This window comes from Orycteropus afer, unplaced genomic scaffold (assembly GCF_000298275.1).
Source record: "Orycteropus afer afer isolate SDZICR_OR568_19922 unplaced genomic scaffold, OryAfe1.0 scaffold00074, whole genome shotgun sequence".
Taxonomy (NCBI): domain Eukaryota; kingdom Metazoa; phylum Chordata; class Mammalia; order Tubulidentata; family Orycteropodidae; genus Orycteropus; species Orycteropus afer.
The window spans coordinates 4568311-4593513 of record NW_006921661.1 but is presented as its reverse complement, the minus strand read 5'-3'; the positions used below and the strand labels follow the sequence as shown (position 1 = coordinate 4593513).

Genomic DNA, 25203 nt, shown 5'->3' with positions numbered 1-25203 from the left:
TTCTGTAGTGATACTGCCTCAGAAACACAAGGCGGGGGGGGGGGAGGGGGGGTTGCTATGAGTTGATCCAACTTGATGGCAGTGAGTTTGATTTTGGTGGCGTAGTGCCTAAGGCATTTGACTGCTAACCAGAAGGCTGGTGTTCAAACCTATCACCCTTGGAAGGAAGATTGGGTAATATACTTCTATGGGGGTACCACCTCAGAAACCCAAGGAGTGGTCACTGTGAGTTGAATCAGCTCGACAGCAGTGAGTTTGTTTGTCTGTCTGTCTGTTTGTTTGTTTGTTTTTAGAGTCTTTAAGGAAGCAGTTTGCTATATCTTTCTGCCATGTAGCAGTTGGCAGGTACGAACTTCCAACCTTTCATTAGAAGCAGAGTGCTTAACTACTCTGCCACCAGGGCTTCTCCTCTGTATCTTGAATAGTAGTATAGTTATGTACTATTGGGAAAATTGAGAAAAGAGTTACTCAAGTCATTTTCTGTGCTCTGGTTTAAATGAGGATCCTGGTTTGAGAAAGATTGCTTTAGACAGTAAGTTCCAAGAAGGACCTTGTTTATCTTATTTACCACTGCATCCTAGGGCTAAGGAGCTGTGGTGGTGCTGTGGTTAAGGCATTGCACTGCTAACTGAAAAGTTGGCGGTTCAAACCTGCCAGCCACTCCATGGAAGAAAGATAAGGCAGTCTTTTTCTATAAGGATTTACAGCCTATGGGACTCTCTATGAGTTGGAATTGACTGGATGGTAGTGCGTATCGTAGGGCTAGCACATGGTAGGTATCCAATAAATGAATAATTTGAAAAAGAACATTATGTGTTTTGGCAGTGGATATGAGTTATTTAGATATCCATGGTTTTGAAGGTGTACCATTGTAGGAAAGTATCGGTCTTGAATTCAGACAGCCTGGGGTCTTAGTCCTGTTACTACTGACCTGTGTGACCAAGAACCAGTTATGTGATCTCTCTAAATCTGTTGATACTTTTGAGAAGAAGGATAATAATCTGTCTCATTCGTTTGTTATGTGGATTACTATGTGTAAAGGCCCTATTACAGTGTCTGACATCAGCGTGTAATATTTTAAAGCAGATGCTTTCAGACATTTATTTGCAACTGAACCTTTGCTTCAAAAGAAGTTTTATGGGGAATTCCTATAGCTGCTCTGGCCCTGCCTACTTATAACCTTTGCCCTTTTTTATTTCCATTCAGGTCACGATGAGGATATCTCTATTTTAAACTACTGCTTAACATTGTATTTTAGCATTGTCTAGAGAGCTTTTTTTTTTTTTTTTTGTCTATCATTCCATAATACTGTTTTTCCCTTATTTCCAATTTTTCAATATTAATGTGAAGATTTTCTACACAGTTACATGGAATTGCTATAACTTGCTTATTATAAGGTTAAACTCATCCTATTTATTTCATAGCTGAAATAATTGCAGAGGGATAGATTATAATATAGCAGACTGGATTGGGCTTTCTGGGCTTGAATCAAGAGATAATGTTTAAATATAAAAATCATAAACTTTAAGTCTGCATATACTTTAGTCAGAGCTGTGTGGGGACTGCTGATGGAGGTCTGTGTCCATACAATAAAAAAAATAAATAAATAGGAAAAAACCCAAAAAACAAAGCCAGAAACCAAAAAAAGAACCATCCTACAGGAAAATGTCATCTTCAGTGATCCTTTGCTTTAGGAGGTGAGCTTGGAAAGTGATTTTTGAAAGACTTCCTCCCCACCCGTTGGCTTATTATCATAAGAATGAAACCTTTGAATTACCTTCAAACACTAGCTATAGGTCCAAAGTTTAAAGAAAGTATTATATATAAGAATTAGCTTAAAGTATTTTAAAGATTAGTTTTATGTTAAAAATAGTGTAAATCATTTTAATGTAAGATGTAAAAAATTTAAGTTTACTTAATTAAAAATAAGAAATTGAGGTGGAGAATTTCTTTAGGATATGCTGAAGGTACCAGTGATAAATTTATGCTTCATTTCTTCTCACTTGCCTCTCCTTTGCTCTTTTTTTTTTTATGACCATTTCTGAGTTGTTACTCTATTGTGGAGCTTTATAGACTACAGTATAAAATGTGTTTAAATGGAATGGATTGAGGGATTTGTAAAAATGGCTTGTTGTTTGTTGTTGTTATGTGCCATCCAGTCAAACCCAACTCTTAGCAACCCCTCCTTGGGCCGAGGTGGTATCTCTACGGAAGTAGATTAGCAACTCTTTTATTTTCTGGGATGTTTGCATATGTTTATTATTTCATTATATTTAAGTGTCATTACCAAAACAAAACAACAAACAAACTTGTTGGTGGGTAAGTTGATTCCCACTCATAGTGACCATATAGAACAGAATAGAATTGCCCAGTGGGGTTTCCAATGTTGTGAATCTTTACAGAAGCAGACTGCTGCATCTTACTGCAGCATCTTTTTCCTGTGGAGCGACTGGTGGGTTCTTAGTGCTGACCTTTTGGTTAGCGGCTAAACACCTTAACTATTATTGGATCACCAGGGCTTTTTTGTGTCATTATAGTTAACTGTAAAATAGGATGGCATCCAAGATAGTACTAGCAATTCAACAAGTTCGAATTATGTCAGGATCTGAGAATACCAATCAAAATGGACATCGGTTAGTGGGAAGGAAGTTGGGAAGCTAGTAAGGATTTTTTACAATGAGTGTATTTCTGGAAAAGGGGAGGAAGTGCCTTGGATTGTGTAGGTTTGTTTTGTTCTGAGTCCCAGTTTTGTGTGAGGTTGCCACATCTTACTTTTGTATAAGCATATCAGGAATATTTGTCACATTTTTTTAGTTAATTCCATTTTCTTTGAAATAATGTCTTGATCACCCCAAATTCCACAGGACAAATGGACTTTTTTTTTAAACTACTTCCTCTCTCTGACCTCTCCATTTCTTTCTTTTTTTTTTTTTTTTTAAATTTTATTTTATTTAGGTTTGGGTGAAGATTTACAGAGCAAATTCACTCTCGATACAGCAGTTCACATATACTTTGTCTCATGTCATTGACCACAATTTACCACAATGCAACAGCTCCCCTCCAATTTCCTCCCCAAGGTACCACTTCCCAGTGTCCATCCCTCCATACTCTCCTGCCCCCTAAGCTGTCTCCCTGTGCATAAGGTGCCCTTCCTTCTCCCATGATTGTTCTCTCAAGGGCATGTGTCCACTTGAGGTAAATGTTCAACTCACATACCTGTACTTTGCTTGGTTGGAAACCACAGGTGTGGTCTCAATTCCAGGCCTGAAGGGTAGCTAGGGGCCATAGTCTCAGTGGTTCCACCAGGCTCTATTGGACCAGCAAACCTGGTCCCAACCATCCCCCCCCCCTTTTTTTTTTTCCCCTCCAAATGATTTTGAGTTTTGTTCCACATTGTTCTCCCTCTCTATCCAGGATCTCCTACATCCCTTCCAAGTGGATGACAGTGGTAGCCGGGCACCATCTAGTTCTTCTGGTCTCATACTTGTATAGGTTGCAGATCGTATGGTGTACCAGTCGTGGGGACTGATTGTTTCCATTAATTTTGGTTTTCTGCTTTCTTCTTTGCTCTTGACGAGGAGAGACCCATTGTTACATCTAGATGGCACCTTGCTAGCTTTTAAGATCCCAGTCGCTACTCACGAAAGTAGGAGGTGGAACAATGTTTTGTATAGTATGTTATGCCAATTGAGTTTGATGTCCCCTGTGACCATGGTCCCAGGCCCTCAGGATCAACTACTCAGTCGCTGTGGGTAACTGGCTGTGACCAAGCAGTGACCATAAGCTAGCCCCTTGTCAGTTGTACTATACTCCTGGGGATTCTGATCCTTCACATAAACTTATAGGACCATTGTCTGCCAACCCTATATATGATCCTGGATACACTCCCTCCTTCATAGACATAGTTAATCGTTTAGCCTGTCCACCTATCTATCCATCCATATATCCATGTTTACCTTCACTGAGAACTCAGTACTGTATATGCAAAAGGGTTCATATTTGTTGTCTGTACCTCCCATGTACCTCTCTATGTCTTTCTCATCCTCATTGCTGTCATATTTCTCCATTTCTTTTTATGTTATTGCCATTCTCCTAAACAATTTGCAAAGTGCAAAACCTGACTCCTTTCCTTCTGTTGCTCCTACATTCAATCAATTACTGAGTCATATCAACTAGAAACTTTTTAGACTGGAATTAAAGGCTTTTCACAGTCTGTCTCCAAACTACTTATTCATTTTTATCCTTTTCTGTTCTCTTACATTTGTGAACTAAATCTTTGTAATAGTTATTTGTATATATTTTTTAGGTTCCTTACTGGAATTTAATCACCTAAAGGATAAGGACTTTATTTTGTTGATAAAAATATTCTCCATAGTACCTTGTGTTAGTAACATTCAATTAGTGGTTTGACTTGAATTAGTGATTATCCAAAGTAGACATATTTCCACTTCCCTTGGTGCAAAACTCTCAAACATAGTCACTGACTATTACTGGAAGTTGGATGTCTGTATGAAACATTTTCTGCTCATTTACTCCCTCTATTCCTTTTGAACATATACATTTTCCCCCTGCCTGCCTAGAGCATAGTTCTTTTTCTGATTAAAGCTTGTGCTTCCACACTAGATGTGTTTCTTCTCTGTGTCTTTATCATTGTATTATAAACTGATCATAATTGTTTGATGACTTGTATCATTATAGTTCTATTATAGAGTTAACTTCTTGAGGGCAGGACTTAGCACACTGTGTGGCATAGGGATACAATACTGGTTTGTTGAATTAAATATTCTATAAATGGGGCGTAAATCTTTAGAGTATGGTAAATTTTTAGTTGGTTATCCATAGTGCCTTACTGAACTCTACTATGGGTCGTGATTAAAGCTGAAATATGTGTTCCCTGAAACTATTTCTTTCATTAATCCAGAACAGCAGGGTTTGTGCTTAGAGAACCTATGAAACATTTATGTAGTATCCAGCTCAGTTTGAATGTGTGGATGTTTACACATAGGGCAATTCACTTGGACCAGACATTTCTATTTAATATAGTGAGCTCAGTCTTCTACATAAAGCTTTCTTTTAACAATCAGAACTATGAATAATATGAACTGAACGATTCTACTAGTTTATTATTTATGTAATATCTAGCATGCATACACACATACATTATTTGGCTAATATTTATTGTCTTGTGTGTGTCGGGCATGAGCAAATACTCAGGAATGTGAATGAGTATGGAAGTAATTGTAATTTGGACATTATTTCCCATCATTTTATTTTGCTCTGATACACCCATTCTGTCATAGTGTCACTGGTTTCAAACAACAGCCCTTTTATTATTTCTTACACTTCTATGGGTTGCTGGTCTTGCCTGAGCTCTCTTTATAGCTATAAAACCCAAACTCACTTCCATCACGTCAGGTCCGACTCATAGCGACCCCTCCTTGGGTTTTTGAGGCGGTATCACTACAGAAGTAGATTGCCCAACCTTCCTTCCTTTTGAACCACCAGCCTTCTGGTTAGCAGTTGAATGCCTTAGGCACTACTCCATCATTCAGCTGACAACTTAAGTGGGGTTTAACTGAAATGAGTGAGCCTCTCTCCATGTGGTTTTTCATCCTGAGTGTCTTCACAGTTTGGTAATCTCAAGGTTCCAAGAAAGCAAGGCCTCAGGTGCAAATGCTCAGCAAGCTTCTGCTTACATCATGTTTGGTGATGTTCCATTGGCCAAAGCAAGTCACATGTCAAGCCCAGAGTCAGTGTGAGAGGGGACTTCATTGGGAGGCATGCATGGATCGTTGGAGACCATTGGGGACTTTATGGTTTTATATTTAACCAGTACTAGGGACTGACTTTTTATTTCATAATGGTTGTTTTTGTGGAAAGATAGTGAAATCAGCCATTGAAAATGCTGTGGAGCACAGTTGTACTCTGTCACACATGGGGTTGCCATGGGTTAGAATCTACTTGACAGCAACTGTTTTTTTTTTTTCTTTTAATGGATGTAGAGGAACTTAGATCCGGAAGGTACTTTAGAAATTCCTTCTTGATAAGGAAATTGAAATTAAGAGATGAGAAAAGATTTGCCCAAGGCCATACAACCAGTAAGTGGCAGTGTTGGAGCCAGACTCTGGTTATTTGACTCTCATTCCAGTATTTTTTCAGTTGCATTGTGTTCTTTCTGAAAGCCACTCCAGGACAGAGGTAGACTATAGTTTGACATTTTAGGCAAGGCTAAGGAATTATTTGAAGGGTTAATCCATGAAAGTACCTTTCAGTAATGCTAATAGCTTCTTTGATCAGCCTTTTTGCATCACTTGGAGCCTACTTCCAGTGTTGGTAGCACCTGAGTTAAGCATTCTTCAGTTACAATGTATAAAACTGTTTACTGTTAGATTTTTCTACCTAAATATTTTACATACATGACTTCCATGAATCAAAAAATAAAATGATACAAAATTATAAAACTCACATTTTAATCTCTTTTTAGATACACTTTTTGAAAGGAATTAAAATATTTGCAGTTGATTTTCAGTTTCTTGCCCTGAAGTTTTGCTGTATGTAGCCATCGTAGTGAAATATTGAAGGCCTATCTTGATAAAATAATTTTCTTCTTCTAGAATTGGAGGCATATGCTGGAGTTATCAGTGCACTTCGGGCACAGGGGGATCTCACCAAGGAAAAGAAAGATCTTCTTGGAGAACTCTCAAAAGTTCTTAGGTAAATTATCATAAAAGTTTGTGAGCTGGGACTTGAGAAATTTCATTTTGAGGAGTTTCATTACTACTATTCACTTTAGTAGTTCTCAAATTAAGTTGAAGAACAGAACTATTCAGATTGTTGGTGCTTAGAGATCTCCTCCCAGTTGTGTGATCTGTTATATAAAATTGAACAACTTGACATTTATTCTGAAGTCCAATCAGGAAGGGTTTAAGGCAACTTAATGTTTAGATTTGGGCCATCTAGGAAACGGAGGCATTTTTTGAGAGTGGTGAAGGAAAGAAGAACAGACACAACTGCATATGAAGATCTAGTGTGTCATTTGTTGAGGGGAAGCATGGTGTGCAAGGAGGATGGGATCTTAATTTGTATAAGTGGGTGGTGATTATATAGTCACAGCCTTATATAAGTAGGTGGTGATTATGTAGTCACAGCCTTCAGCATAATCTCTTCTTTAAGCTTCCCACTAGGGTGGCACTTGAATCCATTAAAACAATTGTAGTGAAAGGGGTTCCTTGACACTTTGCCTTCATCTAGTTTAAATTCTTGAGCTTTCACAGAAAATGTTGTTTTAACTGAATTTCTACATTTGAGGCCATTTTCTCTTCTTTTTATAAATGAAATATGGAATGGTTCTTTCTATATTTAAGTAATTAACATTAATATAGGCATGCTTTTAAGGGAAGTTCTTAGTCTTCTCATCTTTGTACTTAAGTTTATAGTTTTTGTTTGTTGTTTATGTTTCCTCCTAAATTTTGCTTTCCAGTCCCCAAATATTTTGGTACATGGTGCAGATTTAGCTTAAGCAATAAAGATTACAATTTGAAGAGTAGTTTTCATTTTTTTATTTATGAATGGAATGGATGTAGCCTTTTCTGATTAGTTCAGTATTAACTTTACATTGGTTAAATCAGGATCAATCTAAAGCACATTTTTATCATACTGGTACCATGACAAAATGTAAAAGACACACACCTAAAGTGTTGCATAATAAGGGATATTACCCTTGTGTCAAGTTTCATAGCATATAGCCACAGTAAACAGACTGTCTTTCCAGTCCCATTTCTTTATTATATTCATCGAACGTGAAATTATGGAACTTAAGCTTTAGAAAAGACCTTAGAAGACTCTTCTGAGTGTCCACATCCTCAGCAACCATGATTCGGAGGCCATCTAGCTTTGGTTTGCATAACAGAAACCTCTGCTAATCTTGTCCATGGTCTGACAGTTCTGAGTTTTGGAAATACTGCTTTGATGTCAAGCTGAATTTGTTTTCCTGTGATTTCTAATTTGCAGCTAATTCTCTCTGCAGTTAAACAGAATCAGTATCAATCCTTTTCTATGACTTTAAAGTAGTTGAAGATAAACATTAGGCCCCTATCTATGTTTTCACAAATCAATCTTGCCCTTCACCCTCCCCAAAGCAAAATGTTGATATAAACATTAAAAAAAGTATAGAAAAGAGCTGCCTGCTTGGCAGAGTTCTATAATGGCTATTTTTTTTCATAGCATCTCAACAGAACGCCACCGTGCTGAAGTTCGGAGAGCAGTAAACGATGAACGGTTAACAACAATTGCACATAAGTAAGCCATTAGTCATACAACCCCTGATTTTTTTTATGACATAGTTTAACGTTTTAAAAGTTTTCCTATTGTGTAGCAGGTTCCTGAGTCTGTTATCTTACTAGTAATACCTCTGAACTCGGGGATCCTGACCATAGTGTGTTAACTGATTATTCACTTGGTTATGTTTTTGCATTTGGTTAGGCAAGTTTCAAATACTCAAGTCAAATCTTATTATAGTGAAAGCTCTGTATAACTAAAGACCACAACAGTTTAGCAGATAATTCATTTATTTGAAGCAAAGTTCAGTAACAAAGTAGTGTGCCCCCCAAATTTGACCACCCCTTAGAGCTTTTTTTAATGGTATTTGATATGTATATTGCTTTATAAATAGGCATTATATATATATTTTGATATTTGACTAATCACTTTATGTATTTTGAGATTCAGAAAAAGACTAAAATATACGTTCTGCTTTTAAGAAATATGAATGTAATATATTTTAGCTTTAAAAAGCCAATAAAATAAAATATTAAAGGAGTCTTATCAAATTATTTTCAGATCATTTTAACTCTTTGACAGATGGGGTGGAGGATGGTGGAGGATTAAGTGCAGGCTTCAAGCATTAATAAAACCAAGAGTAGCATTAATAGAAACAGTGCCTCCTAAAGAATAGAAAGGAACAGAAATTACCTTTAAATGTTAATGCAAGGTGATGATGGTAACATTTCATAAAATTTGTTATAGTATAATTCATTTGTTTTTATTTCTATGTTTTAATGTGAAATAAAACTAAAGGAAAAAATTCAGTATATTATGAATACATAACTCATATAGTGTATAATGTGATAAATGGTATATTTAAATCAATTGGCAGTATTTGAATTAACTCCCAAAGATCCATTAGCTTCATGTTGTGCTTCTCTATCCCTCATTTTACCTAACTTATAAATTGGGGTGCTACCTTTTTTACTGCCTAGTTTGAAGGCTTAGCTGTTTATCTTGCAATTTTGTGATGCTTTTGTGGTAGGTATGCACTGTAGAAATTGGGAAAATTTCCATTAGAGACATTTAGTATTTAGTTGTCAGGTTAACATTGTTGAAAGATTAAAATGTTAATGTGTTCCTTCTTTAATTTGGTCTAAAGTTTAGAATTGAGGTACTCTAAAAAGAATAACTCATCCTAGATTCTAATTTGAGAACTGGTAATAGGAAACTTATGTGCTAGATGATCAGGTAATTAACGATAGTCAGCTCTCAGAGGCACTTGGAAACAAACTTAGACCTTAGAAGCATTGAACAGTATTGTGGGTTGTAAGTTGATGCATCAGTTTCATACTTAAAGGATAACATTTATTTAGTCTCCTTTTCCTTTTTTCCCCTTCCAAGAATGAATTTATCCTTATATTTGGGTGAAAGACCAAGTTACAGGTATGCAAATAGGTTATTATTATTTCAGGCTTTTTCTTGTATTTATTTCAAAATTGAAGCTCTCAATTATTCAGGGGCACACTTTTCCATTTATGAATTAACTGTGCTCCTTGCTTTTCCTTCTCTTCCCCTCTTAATGCTGCCCACCCTTTAGCCATTTTGCTGCTTGGGAGTACCTCTAGTCAGAGGGTGGGAAGGGAGAGGAGGTGAAAATTTTAATTAGTCATTTTACTGCATGTTAGTTGGCTGGAAAAGGTCTGGTGAAAGAATTTACAAGTATTTGCCAAAATATTTTTGGATAATACGTGGGTTTCTTTAATCTGTTTGACCTCTCCCTTTCCCTCCTCTCTCCATTAGCATGGATAATTGAGAGTTGGCTTTTATCTGCCTGTGTTTCCTCTTTTTTTCTCAACTTTCTGATTCATTTAATACATGAATTTCATTTTTTTGAAAAGAGTTTACTTCAGTATAATTTTAAACTTCTTAGGTCTTTCAATATTCCTGTTTTAGTGTTTTGTATTGTATTTATTTGTTAAGCCAAGGGTCAGTGACTGAGGATTTGTGAGGTGGGTGTAGATCCCTCATTCTCTCCATCTCCTCAGCCGTCTTTCCTTCAGGAATCCACTACAGCCTAGTCCCAAAGATTATAAAACCTATTACCATAGAGTTGATTCTGACTTGTAGTGACCTTATAGGACAAAGTAGAACTGCCCTATAGGGTTTCCAAGGCTGTAATCTTTGCAGAAGCAGACTGCCACATCTTTCTCCCACAGAGCGGCCTTTTCCCCATCACTGACCTGTTAGCAGCTGAGTGCTTAACCGCTGTGTCACCAGGGCACCTTAGATTATCTGTAGGAGGGCTTTATACTCAGCCTGAAGAAAGGAGATCTGAGGAGGAATGCACTGAACTGACTGCATTTCCTTTTTCTTCTCCCTTCCCTCCCCCACTCAAAACAGCAGCTTGGGCCAGAAGGAATGTGGTTGAAAGGTGATGAGAAAGCCTAGAAGATTGAGCACAGAGCAGTGGGGAAATAAAAGGAGTAGGGTGTCTGGGATCAAAGAACAACCTTGCTGTGGCATGCCGCTTGAGGCATAGCACGTGTTTATTGTTTGGCACCAGGCCATCTATTAAATTTAATACTCTAATTCAGTCTTAAATTATATCAGAATATTGTATTATAAAACCCTTCAAGAGGCTTCAGATTTTTTAACTGGGCCACTCTTGCCAGAATTATCTCTAGAATTAGAAGAAAATGGCTGTCCGGAATTTATGCTCTCTTAACCCTTTCCGCATCAGCCAAACACTCACAGTGATTTCTTGCTGGTGCCCTGCATGGCAACGAATGTGAGACCCAAGGTAGTTTTATTAGTATTATCTTAAATTTCTCACAGGAGTGGGGAGCAAGGATCTCTACCCTCCCTTGCCATGCTTAGTATAAACAGAGAGACATTGTTACATTGAGACTAAAGTATCTCATTGAATCTGTGCAGTAAGATGGCTTATAAGATTCACTTTAGATGACTTCTGCAGTTAATACATATTTATACCCTCATTACTGAGCAAATAGCATTTTAAAAATCTAATTCTAACATATTTAATTGTTCAATCACTTCAAATTTGAGCATGTTTGCATGAGTGGAAATTGGAAGATTTACAGATCTTTCTAAAAGTTGCAGTTGTATCTTTTGCACTGCAAGTTCTGTCTTTTCAATAGAATATGTTTGTGCACTTCAAATACTAATTTCCCATAATTTTTCTGCCACCATTTAAAAATGCACAGATAATAGCAGGAGAAAAATATCTAACTTTTAAAGGTAAGTGTAGACGTAATTTCTGTGGTAAATCCTCACTTTCATTAGTGATAGTCTAAGAAAATGATAGTAAAAATAGAGGTAAGACAAGACCACAGTGCTGAGTAGCTTTTAGGACTTTTTTTTTTTTTTTCTTTTGACAGTTAGCAATTGCTCTTTTCTGTCTCTCTCACCATTTGTACCATTTTCCTTTTCAGAACTGGCATCAGTATGGAGATTATGTAATGACAAATTTATTAGGGTTATTGGAATTTTCGGAACTCCTTTTTCCCTTGTCTTTAAGACAGACGGTGTTAAACCATGAGGGAATTTATGAACTTCCACAGTAATCCGGTTGGATTAATCAGTTCCTAAAAATTCTGTTTTTAACTGAGTTTTAAGTCCTTCTCAAATTGTGAAGTAATTAGTTTCATTCAGTGAAAGTTGTTAGTAATTAGACAGCAATAACCAATTAGTCTTAATCAACAGTAAATATACATATAACTTATCTGACAGGTTTTATGCTTTCTAGTTCTGATGTGGCAGATAAGTTTAATAGTATGATGTATGTTTGTTGAAGACATTTAATACCTGTATGATCTTAGGCAAGTTACTTAATTTCTCTGTGACTCAGTGTCTCCATCTATAACATGGAGAGAGTAATAGTACCTATTTCATAGGGTTGTTGAGAGATTTGTATGAAACAAAACTACATATAAATGTTTAGACCAGTACTTGGCATATAGTAGGTGCTTAACTCATGTTGACTGTCATCATTACCATCGTCATTATCATTAATTCTATCCCCTGACAAAGGTTTTTGTGAATTCTGTCTAAAGCTGAAGAATTAGTGGGCATACAGTTTAATTTCTAGGTTGGGCTGTAGAATTTCTGATTTTGAAAAAGGTATAGAACTATTTCTGATGCAGTGACGAGATTAATTGATTAATTAATTCTGGGTGAAGTTTAAACCTTTAATCATTAGTCAGGGTCATTCATGGAGCCAAGTCAAGAGAAGTAACACAACTACCTTTTGATATTTCAACCGAAGGTTGGATTCTTGATAAATTTGCTTAAGAAGTTTAGAGTAGAAACAGTGAGAATGGTGTCTGCTTAGGGGTAGAGTTTAATTGCCTCAAATCTTTAGAGTGAATGATCGTAAAAATAAATAAAAATAAATAAATAGCAGGTTTCTTCCAGTGTCCTCAGATCTAATATATTTTTAACAGGAAAGAAAATAATGCAATACATTGTTAGTGACACATACTGTGACATTTACAACCCTCTTCCATCCCTCACTTCCTAGTCCCCCCTCGTTTACTGCCTCAGTTTCCCTTGTTTGAAAGCCTTAGAACTTCTGGCCATGCAGGCAGTTAGATAAGAAGTTTTCATTTTGCAAAGGTTCCAGTGAATTCCATTTTTAATTATTAAGGAAAATCGTATTTTTAATATTATGAGTACTTTTTGCTATAACTATAAAATGTTAAGTTCTAAAATTTAATAGGAATACTAGTTTTCATTAGTGATACCAAATTTAGACTTATGTAACCAAAGTCAATATTATGGAAATCACAGGGAAAATTTCATTGTTTCAATTTTGTTCATTATAAGAATTCAGATTATAGAATAAAATGTGTAAGAACCTAAATGTGTATGAAATTCTTTGAATTCTAGTTCTTCATAATTTTGACTTGCTTCCTTAATTTTTAGCCTCTCTTATTCAGTGAGGGCATTTTTTATAATTTAAAAAGTTGTATCTGATTGGTCATTTTTAGTGATTGAGAACCCTTGTAGCAGCGTTTTCTTTTTTGTTTAGTATGTCTGGACCTAATAGCTCTTCAGAATGGTCCATTGAAGGTCGTCGACTAGTACCGCTTATGCCCCGTCTGGTTCCCCAAACCGCCTTCACTGTAACAGCTAATGCTGTTGCCAATGCAGCTGTCCAGCACAATGCATCTCTTCCAGTGCCTGCAGAAACCGGAAGCAAGGAAGGTGAGTAGAAAAATAGTTCTATGTGTAGAGATTATTTTTCTCAGTTTCTTTAGTTCAAGAAAAGTTGTCTTATTTTTCATCTGTTTTCATCCCATTGTTTAAAGGTTGTAAAACATAGTGGGCAACTCTGATTCTGAAACTAGGAACTGCCAGATTTTTAGTCTCAGTGAAAATTAAATCTCCCCTTTGTTGAAAGTGTAATTTATGTTAATCACAAAATTGCAAAAGTCTTCTTGGAATGAATTTTTGACATTAATGGGTCTTGTTAGAAGTGAATAGAAGCCCTTAATGAGTGCCATAGAAAATAAATGATAGAAGCCATTTAGCTACTGGAGAAAGATGCTGAACTGGTAGCTTCAAAAAACAAAGCTCTGCTCTGCTTGTCTTCTGAAATCAATGGTGGTATATGCTGCTTCTCTGTTCTAGTCAATGTGCTAAATCCACTAGGGATTACCTCACAGATAGAAAGGCTTTCTTATTGTTATTTAATCTAGTAATTGACATATACTTTAAAAATCCTTAAATTCTGTTGAGACCACCAAGAGTAGTATTAAATTTGAGAAAGCATATTTGAATTGACTCTAACGGCTAATTTGGTGTTACATGAAAATAACTCTGAACACAATGCAGATATTGAGTTACTCTGGGGAATTGTCTTTTCTTGCTTAGCAAGGGGCTGTGGGGCAGAGTTAACACTCTTTTTATACATACCAGGCTCAGTTTTAGGCTGAAGGGGACTATTTTAGAGAGAGACGGTGTGCAAACTTGGTCTCTTTTGAATTCCTGTTTTATTTGTTGTGGGAGAAATATCTGTGTTTGCATCCTAGTTTGTCATTTCCAAACTGTGTGATTTCCAGAAAATCATTTAGCATCTGTGAATTTCAGGTTCCTCATTTTTAAAGTAGAATAATAGTATTATGAGAATTAGTGCTAATATTACAGAAAGGGTTTTAGCACAGTGCATGGTGCTCATACCAGTAAATGGTAGCTAGGAGCTATTCTTGCTGTTGTTGAGCTGTGTCCCATCATTGGATGATGAAGAGGTTGACATGTGATGTCATTATTTTAGTTGAATTATTGTTACACTGCTTGGATAGCAAGTGACTAGTGAACTGGTTCATAATAAAAGAACTGTGTCGTGGTTTCCTCCTAGTAGCTTTGTTGGTAATTGCTATGATTAGGGAAAAATTATTCATCACCTCATCGTGGGTGCTGGTATTAGTAGTAAAAGGGAATACAAGTATATGCCTGTTGTCCAACTCCTGCCATGAATGAAAAATTATTTTAATTTTCCTCAATATAATTTTAAACTTGATTTATTTGTAATTGTTTTCTTCTCCACTGGCAATGTCACTTATAGACAGCTATTAAATACCCAATTAAGTGATGATTTTTTGAAATCTCTAACCTGTAGACTTAATACCTAGTACTCATCTCTGACTTCTGATAACATGAAAATGTTAAAATTGGCCTGCAATAAAAAAATAATTTTGCTGTATGCCTGGATAATTTTGGTGAAAGTTAACAGCAAAACTTTTTTTATCGTTTCTTTAGTAGTGGTTTGTTATTCCTACACAAGTACCACGTCAACCCCAACCTCTACCCCTGTTCCAAGTGGCAGCATAGCAACGGTTAAGTCTCCAAGACCTGCCAGTCCTGCCTCCAATGTAGTTGTCTTGCCAAGTGGAAGTACTGTGTATGTCAAAAGTAAGTGATACTCTCAGTGTTGTCAGAGCCATCTTGGCTAAATGCTAAAGCATAGGCTCTGATTAGATCTGCTTTCCAGGATTAAATCATCAGTCCACAGTCTGGGTATTAGCAGTGTTTTTTTGATGATTCTGAAGAATTCCTTTCTTTACATGTGACTTGGTATATTATGCTTTTTTTTAATCAGTTCTGGGGGTTGAGAAATGACTTCATTTTTGCTCTCTGTGGGGAATCTGACTTTGAACAGTGCTGTCCTTCAAGTGGAAGCTCTGGTGGTACAGTGGTTAAAGCATTTAGCTGCTACCAAAAGGTCAGTGGTTTGGATCCACCAGCTGTTCGGCAGGAGAAAGATGAGACGGTCTGCTTCCAGAAAGAGTTACAGTCTTGGAAACCCTGTGGGGCAGTTCTACTCTGTCTTATAGGGGAGCTATGAGTTGGAACTGACTTGATGGTACTGATTTTTTTTTTTAATCCTTCAAGTATTCACTCATTTTGATTGTAATGGAATAGAAATGTGAATAGAAAATTGAAGGAATTGTGATTATTCGGTGTTTATTCCTATAAGGAGCTCTGGTGGCGTAGTGCCTAAGGCATTTGACTGCTAATCAGAAGACTGGCAGTTCATACCCACCAGCCATTCCTCAGAAGGAAGGTTGGGCAATCTACTTCCATAGTGATACTGCCTCGGAAACCCAGAAAGTGGTCGCTATGAGTCGGATCCGACTCCATGGCAGTGAATTTGGTTTTGGTTTTTGGTAGTATTTTCTTATTTTGTATGATATATCATTGGCGGTTCAAACCCACCAGCCACTCCTCAGAAGGAAGGTTGGGCAATCCTACTTCCGTAGTGATACTGCCTCAGAAACCGAAGGAGGGGTCGCTATGAGTCGGGGCCAACTCGACGGCAAATAACAACAACAACATCATTGGATTATTAGATTTAGTAAAACATGCTGAAGAGCTCATCTTCTATATTTCTAATGGCTGTAATTTTTTGAAGTTTTTAAAATTTGCAGTTTTTAACCCCTTGATTCTACCTTGTGAAGCAGTTTGATTTCAAATTCACTTTTTAATTTATAAATTCTGTTATGTCAGTATTGCTTTGCTTTTGATATCAGCTGGAGATCATTAATGTTTGATTTTTGTTTTTCTCAGTATATTTATAAACTTGATATCTCTAAGTTTTAGAGGTGGAGTTTTAGATAGGAATAATTGTAGGTTATTGTTAGCCTTGTTTAAATTAAAGTCTGTAAATTGAAGGTATAAAGAGTTCTGTTTTATTATCCATTCTTTGAATCATGCTGTATAATTTTTTACGTCTGCTCTGTAGATATTTCCTTTGCAGGTTGCTAGGTTTTATGTTTCTCACTTGATTTTTTAAAAGCCATTACAAAAACAACTGAGGCTTTATCCATAAAAAAAAAGTAAAAATCTGGAACTATTAATTAAGTTTATATCTGACCTCTGAGGATTTAGCCAAGGTGGTCTTTTAAAATAACTATAGAAACTTGTTTTTGATAATTTTTTAAACAGAGTGAATTCCAAATATGAAGAAACTATATCATATAATGTGTTGTTATGTGATAACTACATAATGAATGATACAATTATTCATTCACTTAACTTCATATGTGCAAGGCACTATACAACGGAAACTAATAAGACATAGTTATTGTTTTCTGGGAGCCTCTTAATAACAGGAGATATGCTGATAGACAAGCACATTGCCATGTGGTAACTGATACAGAAGAGAGTGTACAGAGCACATTATAAAGTCAGCAGAAGTGTGGACTAGTTGTGCTTCACTGAGGAGATGGCTGGAACTTGCAGGACGATTAAGAGGTCATTGCTGAGAGATGATATTCCCTGGAAAGCACTAGTATAGAGACCTAGAGATGGATAGACTGTGGTAAGGTGGCTTTGGATAATGGCAAGGGTGCACAGGATTAGGTGGGACTGAGTGCTGTGTTCTTAGAAAGATGTAAGTAAGGTAACGGTAATGAGTTTGTATATCTTGTAGGAAGATAAAAACTACTGAAGGATCTGAGGTAGAGCATTGGTATGATTAAATGAGATTGTGTAACTGGTAGTAAGATGGAGGATAAAATAGATGTCTTTTAGGAGGTTGTTTGCTGAATTACAGGCAGCATATAAGGAATTCTGACATGGAGCATTGGCCTTGGGGTAAAGAAAGGAGGGAAGGCAGAGCCAACTTCTCAGAGGGAGGATTGATAGGACTTAGTGGCTGATTGCACTTATGGTAAAGGGAGAGGTCAAAGATGACTTAATGCACACAGAGATGTTTTATTTTGTTTTTTTTTAAACGTATGAAATAAAAAATTTATTCAGTGTAAATATAGCAATATTGTTGCTACCTTTCAGGTGTTAGCTGTTCAGATGAAGATGAAAAGCCCAGAAAACGAAGGCGAACAAACTCTTCTAGTTCCTCTCCTGTTGTCCTAAAGGAAGTTCCAAAGGCTGTTGTTCCAGTCTCAAAGACGATCACTGTGCCTGTGAGTGGTAGTCCCAAGATGAGCAACATCATGCAGAGCATTGCCAATTCTTTGCCACCTCACATGTCTCCTGTGAAAATAACCTTCACCAAACCCTCAACACAGACAACAAACACAACAACACAGAAGGTAGGTGGTGGAGGGAGTCTCTGTCTGCCAATTGACATTTCCGTCTCTTTCAGACAGTATGATTCAGATTTAACAAACATGCACTGAGTGCTTACTATGTGCCTGGCATAATGCTGGGAATGTTGACATGTCTCACTTTATTTAATTCTGTATGTAAAGCTTTGGAATAGGTATTATTCACTTTTTGTACATGAGGCTCAGAGATGCTAAATGACTTGCCTAAGATAACATATGTAGCTGGTCTTCTACTTTTGAGACTTTCACTTTACTTTATAAGTATGATACGATTTGGAAAAAAATAAGCCATCTTCCTAACATATATTAAGATGATCTTACCTTTAGGAACTGAATTTTACTTTGCCAAAGTAACAAAGTTGTCAGTTACTCAGTAGAGGAAAGGAAGGATGTATAATTAAGTTACTTACCATCTTTTTTTTTAAAATTCTTTGTATGCTATCATTAATTTATTCCTAAAATTTCCTCTTAGTTTGTTCAAATTGTCAGTATTTTGTCAATTTGTTATTAGACCCTCTGTCTTCACGCACCAATCTGGACCCTAATTGCTCTAGGCTTGCTGTATACCTGTATTTCTAGGATTTCTCTGTCTTCCTCTTTCTTGGTTTAATTTACTCATTTTGCTGGAGCATGTCATCCAGAGGTTACTGGTATATGAGCTTATAGAAAGTAAATTTTTTGAAACCTTGCATGGTGGACTAAAATTTTTTATAGCCTACCCTCCCACTTTACCGATCATTTACCTAGATGAATATTCTAAGTTGGAAGTAATTTTCTCTGTGAATTTTGAAGATACCACTCCATTGGCTACTAGCTTCTAGTTTAGCTTTGGAGAAACCAAATACTATTCTAATTTCAGATTCCGTTTTTCTCTTTGAAACTCTAAGGAACATCTCTTTGACTTTAGAGTTCTGAAATTTCAAGGTAATAGTCCTTGGTGTATGTCTCTGTATCCATTGGGTGGCACACTCAGTGGGCCCTTTCAATCTAGATACTCATATCCTTCAATTCTGGAAATTTCTTGAATTATTTCTTTGATTTTTCTCTGTTGTTTCTTTTTGGATCTTCTATTATTCAGGATATTGAACTGCCTTGGATTGATCCACTATTTTTCTTATTTTTTTTGTGCCATTTTCCATTTGTTTTTCTTTCTTCTATAGTTGCCACTTTTATTAGCTGTAAGACTGTGGGGAAACTAAACTTTATACCTAAATTTTCTCATCTGTAAAATAGGGAAAACAATTGTGTGTTTTGTAGAGTTTTTGGAAGTAAATAAATGAGATAATATATATAAAACTTTTAGAGCCTAATAGCATATAGTAAATATATATAAATAATTATTTTCTCAACTTTAGCCTTCACAGCTTCTAAGGAATTTTTCATTTTTTGCTATCATAACTTTACATTTCTAATAACTCTTTCTTGTTCTCCAAAAGTTTTTTTTTAATAGCATCCTACTATTTCATAGAATTAGTATATTCTCTTATCTCTGATTCTATTTATGATTTTTTTTTAATATTTTCTTTTTCCATGTTCTCTCTCTTACCTGTGAGTTCCTTTTATCTATTTGTTTTGATCTCTATCATTTTAGAGTGTCCTTAAATGTCTGACTGTTTTGTTGTATATGAGTGGATGCTAAAAAATGAGAAAGAAAGCTCTGTGTGCGTGGATGGGTGGGCCGTGTTGATTGCTGAATTTCATCTGAGTTTAATTTAGCTTGGCTATTTTGCTATGTTGTTGGGAGCTCTGGTGGCTAGTGCCTAAGGCATTTGACTGCTAACCAGAAGGCTGGCGGTTCAAACCCACCAGCCACTTCTCGGAAGGAAGATTGGGGAATCTACTTCTATAGTAATACTGCCTTGGAAACCCAAGGAGGGGTCACTCTGAGTCAGATCCAACTCAACAGCAGTGAGTTTGGTTTTTTGGTTTTATTTTGTTGACAAGTACCCACTGCCCCTTTTCCTCCACCAGTTGTTAGTGTCTTTAGGGCTTTTCTTAGGCTGGTCAATTCTTTAGAGAAGAATGTTCCAGTCATCTGCTTAGAGTTCTATATACCTGGCTGCCAGTGTTTTAGGAATAAGGGGAGGAAGAGGGCTGTGTGGTCCCATCAGTATTAGACTGACTTCTGTTTTCAATATAGCACCTGTCCTTTTGCCCCTTTGCCTGATGTTACCAGATTCCCTTAGATTCAGTCTCTTCCTCAGGGGAGTAAATTCCTAGTTTTCCTTTAAGGTAAGGGAGGAGAACTGGGGATTAAATGCTTCTTAAACAGATTTTCAACTAATTTTCCCATTGGAATCAACTCAGGGATGACAACAATAATAGCTGCTTCACTTTTACACCTACTTCAGGAGTAATTGATGCTCTCAAATTTTGAGTCTTTCTGGGGTTTTCTGATGGAAATTGTTCTTGTTCTTTGTTCTTTCATTTGCTGTTTTAGGTTTCTACTTTTTTGGATATGCTAGATCAATTATTACTTGTCTATTTGTTTTCTACCGACTAAGACTTGATAGCTGTTATTTCCTTTCTGTTCTGACCTTACAGGTTTACATGCCTCTCTCCCTTTTAAAAATTCCCTTCATACTGTATTAGGAGGGATTTTGAGGAAGGAATGAGGTAAATTCTTCTGTTTAGTGAATGGCCTCTCCTACCTTTGAGTCTTCAGTCTCATGATAACTTTGATTTAAAAGAACTACATTTAGTTTTCTGGAAAGGTATCACTATGTATAAAATATAACAACTAGAAATAATAATGAGCTGCTTTGTAGAATGTAATTCTGAGTTGTAGGATGAGGCATTATGATATAATGTTAAAATCAAGTAAGAATGTTCATAGTCAAAGAGACATGGATTGGAACCCTGCCTTTTCCAGTATGACCTGAAGTAGATTGAAGTAGATTACTCTTTCTAAATCTTTTTACTTATCTGTGAGATGTGGATAATGCCAACATTATAAGCATACTGCAAGGATTAAATGAGACTGTGTATTTAAAGTGCAGCATAGAGTGTTGTTGTTGTTATGTGCCATCGAGTCGGGCCGACTCATAGCGACCCCTCCTTGGGTTTCCGAGGCAGTATAGAGTAGGTACTCAAAAAATGTTGGCTCCCTTCCCTTGCAGGTATTTTGTGAAAAGTGGTATTTTATTTATTTACATTGTTGATAATGAGACTTTCCAAATAAGTAAATTTATCAGTTAACTGAAGCTTATCCCTTAATATAAAGAAATTAACTTTTTTTTGATGATTTCTTAAATGAACATAATTTTTATAACTTTACTTAATGATGCCAAGGCAATCTTTCTGAATATCATTTTTTGAATACTGTTTATAGGAGCTCTGGTAGCATAGTGCCTAAGGCACCTGACTGCTAACCAGAAGGCTGGCGGTTCAAACCCACCAGCCACTCCTTGGAAGGAAGGTTGGGCAATCCTACTTCTGTAGTGATACTGCCTCGGAAACCCGAGGAGGGGTCGCTATGAGTCGGGGCTGACTCGACGGCATATAACAACAACAACAACAACAACATTTATAATATAGTTATTGCTTTCTGGGCCAGTCCAATATATTGGAAGACATTGCCTGGTTGTTGTTATTCTTATGTGCCTTTAAATCAGTTTCAACTCATAGCAACCCTGTGTACAACAGAACAAAACACTGCCCAGTCCTTTGCAATCCTCAGAATCGTTACTATGTTTGATCTTATTATTGCAACCACTGTGTTGGTCCATTTTGTTGAGGGTCTTCTTGTTTTTTGCTTACTCTCTACTTTACCAAGCATAATGTCTTCCTGGGACTAACCCTTCCTGATAACATGTCCAAAGTACATGAGATGAAGTCTCACCATCCCCTCTTCTAAGGAGCATTCTGGCTATCTTCTTCCAAGTCATATTTGTTTGTTCTTTTGTTAGTCCATGGTATATTTAACTTAGTATACACTGGATTTTAATGCATATTTATAATTTTTTTCATTGCCTTGCTTGCTGGATTTTATCAGCAGGTTTTCTGTCACCTCTACCCCCTTCTCATCTATGCTTTTACTTTGGTATTTGAGAAATAGTGTAGCAACGCTGTAACTAAAAGAGCTCATCCATTCCTATCTCTATTCCCTTACTCTGTTTCATTTTTATTCATTATACATAACTAATTGACATTATATTACATATTTGTTTATTTTCTGTTTCTCCCATATTTCTGTTTCTATGTTGAAGATAGGGACTTTGTCTTCTTCATCACTGTTCCTTATAGTTTAGAACAGTGCTTGGCCTATACTGTTGTTGCTGTTGTTGTTATGTGCCATCGAGTCGGACCTGACTCATAGCGACCCCTCCTTGGGTTTCCAAGGCAATATCACTACGGAAGTAGATTGCCCCATCTTCCTTCCGAGGAATGGCTGGTGGATTTGAACCGCTAGCCTTCTGGTTAGTAGTCAAGTGCCTTAGGCACTACACTACCAGAGCTCCTTGGCCTGTATGAGGTGCCAATAAATATTTGTTGAATGAATGAATTAATTAAAAAAATGAATTAATGATTAAATAGATCTGGTTCCAGTCCTAGCTCTGCCACTTCTCTTGAGCCTTAGTTTCCCTATAAAGCAAAGATAATAAAAGTACTTACTTCCAAGAATTATTGGGAGAATTAAATGAGATGATTAATGGAAAATACTCAGTGCATATAATGAATGTTCAGTAAATGTCATCTAATCTAATTAACTTTCCAATATTCTTTGAAAAAAAGACTTATTAAAAAAAAGTTGGCAGTACATTAAGCGTTCACCTGTTATGAAATATATGATTTTTTTTTTTTAGATTCACTACCTTTACCATATCTGTATTTTTATCTCTGAATTCTCAATTGAGAAGAGTTGAGATTGTCAGACTTGTGATGCTTATAAGAGGGCATATTTATCTCTGAAGTCATAGTGAGCTATATATACCATGAGATTTCAGGCTTAGAACCTTAGATTTGTCTTACTGTGTTTTAAAAAATGAACATTTAAAACAAATAAAAAATAGGACTCATTCATTCCACAAATATTTTTTGAGCATCTACTGTGTTCCAGATGCAAAAATCTACTCTTTTACTCCATATATACTCAATGCCATCAGTTTTGTTACTACTTGGATAAGCTGAGTAGGACTAATAAGTATTCTGTGTTTTTTTTTATGTGTTTGTTCTTTTGCTGGGTAATTGGATTTTTTGAAATCTACCCAAGGCTGTTGCCATTACTACATTCACCTTGGGTTTCTTACAAATCTCATGTAAGTCAACTTAGAAATTATTTTAGGTAAAGTGACTTTTATATTAAGTATACTTATTTATGAATTCGTGGGCCTTATTCATATTCAAGTAGGTCATACATTTTCAGGGTAGACAGATTTCCACCTATGTTAATATGATGGCTTAATTTTAATTATTTCATTGGTACAGGACTTATAAATTTTTTTTCTGTAACAAAGCAACAGAATATAGCTTTGTGCTTTCACATGCTTGATTGATATTTTTTATTTTGTCCTTAGGGTGCAAGTCCCAGCACTCTTAAGGAGTTTTTGTGAGTGCTAGAAGGTCAGTAATTTGAATTATGGCCTGAATAAACACTGTTTGGTTCACTTGCTTTCAAAATCCCTTTATTTCCCCTTTTGTAACAAGTGACTTTGAAGTGCAAGTAGGTTTTCTTCAAGGTGGATCTCTACTTTTGAATAATCCCTTTTCAGTTCAAAAGTCATGTTGCAGACTAAAATCTCAACCTGTTTGATCATTTGTATCTGTAACCTAAAACATGCTCTTAAGGACTCTAGATTTATTTTGCTGAAATTTTGTTGTCTTAATGTTATAAGACTACATTCATACTCTAGTTCTGACTTTCCAAATATTTGAGACTATTTGAACATTGCCCCTTTCCTTGCTCATGACAGGCATTTCTTATGCACTGTGGCATACATTCCTGCTAAGCCTAGATGAATCCTCATCTATGCTGTAGATTCTATGTAAACACTGTCCTCCAGGCAGCTACTATTATTATTTCAGATTGGCAAGAGTGAAACCTAATTGCCATCACTCCTCTAATTGTTTTGGCTCTGGTGGTAGCTATTCTTTGAATTCTCAGGGATATCAGAATTTGGGGGGGAAAAAAAGATATATAAAATGTTTTAAATGAAACAAAAATAGAGGACATTGAAATCAATTTCCAGATTGATTTTATCTTTAACTCCTTTACTGATATCTCTTTAACATTTATTAAGTAATAAAAAGCTACTAATAAGTACCATTTGTTGACTGCTAAATATTGACCACCTGCTATGTGCCTAGCACTGTGTTAGATGCTTCACATCATTATCTCATTTAATCCTTGTAATAACTTTGCAAAGTAGGGCTTATTATTATCCCCATTTTATAGATGAAAATGGAGTCTAGAGATTTTAACATGTCCAGGGGCCTGCCATTTATAAGTGGCAGAGGCAAGATCTAATGCCAGATTCTTTTAACTCTTAAGTTAGTGATCTTTTATCATATTGGTCTATCTCTTCTCAGTTTTTATGATGATTGGTTGTTTTCCTAATAATTTTTGCTGATCAAGTCTATATACAAGTATGCTGGTCAACTCTGTAGGTTTTTCCTGGTGAGGCCTTATATATCTTTCTTGACTCCTCAGTTAAACTCCTTAAAATAGTGAATATGAACTTATATCTTGTAATTCCCTATAACACTGAAAATATATAATAATGATTTAGTCAAAGCTTCTGTGAAAAGTAGGTATTCAATATGGACATACTCAGTAAATGCTGATGATGGATTTTACTTCAGGCCTTCTTCAGTACTGATACAAAAATTAAAAAGAATTTCTCTCCTAAATTCTTCTGGTTTTTAAAACATTTTTTCTGTCCGAGGTAGGTATGAAAAAACAAAACAAAAAAGCATTCTCTGTTTTAAGTATCACTGCATCACCATCATACTGACCTCAAAATAAAACTGAGGCTATATATAGATTTATAAGTGATTTTTGTGTTCTTAACTGAAAATGGGGATAATGATGGTATCTGTGTCATGAAATTGTTGGAACATTCAAGTCAATGCATATTAGCTCTAGGAACTATTCTTGATTCTGTTCTTTTCCTTAGCCCTGCCATTTCCATCCACCATCAAGTCCTCCCTCTCAAAGTCATCTGAATTTTCACTTCTTTTTATTTTCGCTACTAATATACCAGTCCAGACAGCCTCTATTATTTCTTTCCTGCTCTACTGTAATACTTTCTTAATTGTTGTTGTTGTTGTTTGCCGTCGAGTCGGCCCCGACTCATAGCGACCCCTCCTTGGGTTTCCGAGGCAGTATCACTATGGAAGTAGGATTGCC

General features: G+C 36.2%; 1 protein-coding gene across 1 annotated transcript in view; it reads left to right on the top strand.

Moving 5' to 3' along the window:
- EMSY (EMSY transcriptional repressor, BRCA2 interacting) overlaps positions 1-25203 on the top strand; it is a 115107-nt gene that overhangs the window by 1173 nt on the left and 88731 nt on the right. Inside the window, exons 2-7 of the mRNA XM_007940915.2 lie at positions 6615-6714; positions 8224-8298; positions 9667-9708; positions 13316-13491; positions 15046-15198; positions 17581-17840. Coding sequence (XP_007939106.1) covers positions 6615-6714; positions 8224-8298; positions 9667-9708; positions 13316-13491; positions 15046-15198; positions 17581-17840 — 806 coding nt within the window. The remainder of the gene's footprint in view (positions 1-6614; positions 6715-8223; positions 8299-9666; positions 9709-13315; positions 13492-15045; positions 15199-17580; positions 17841-25203) is intronic.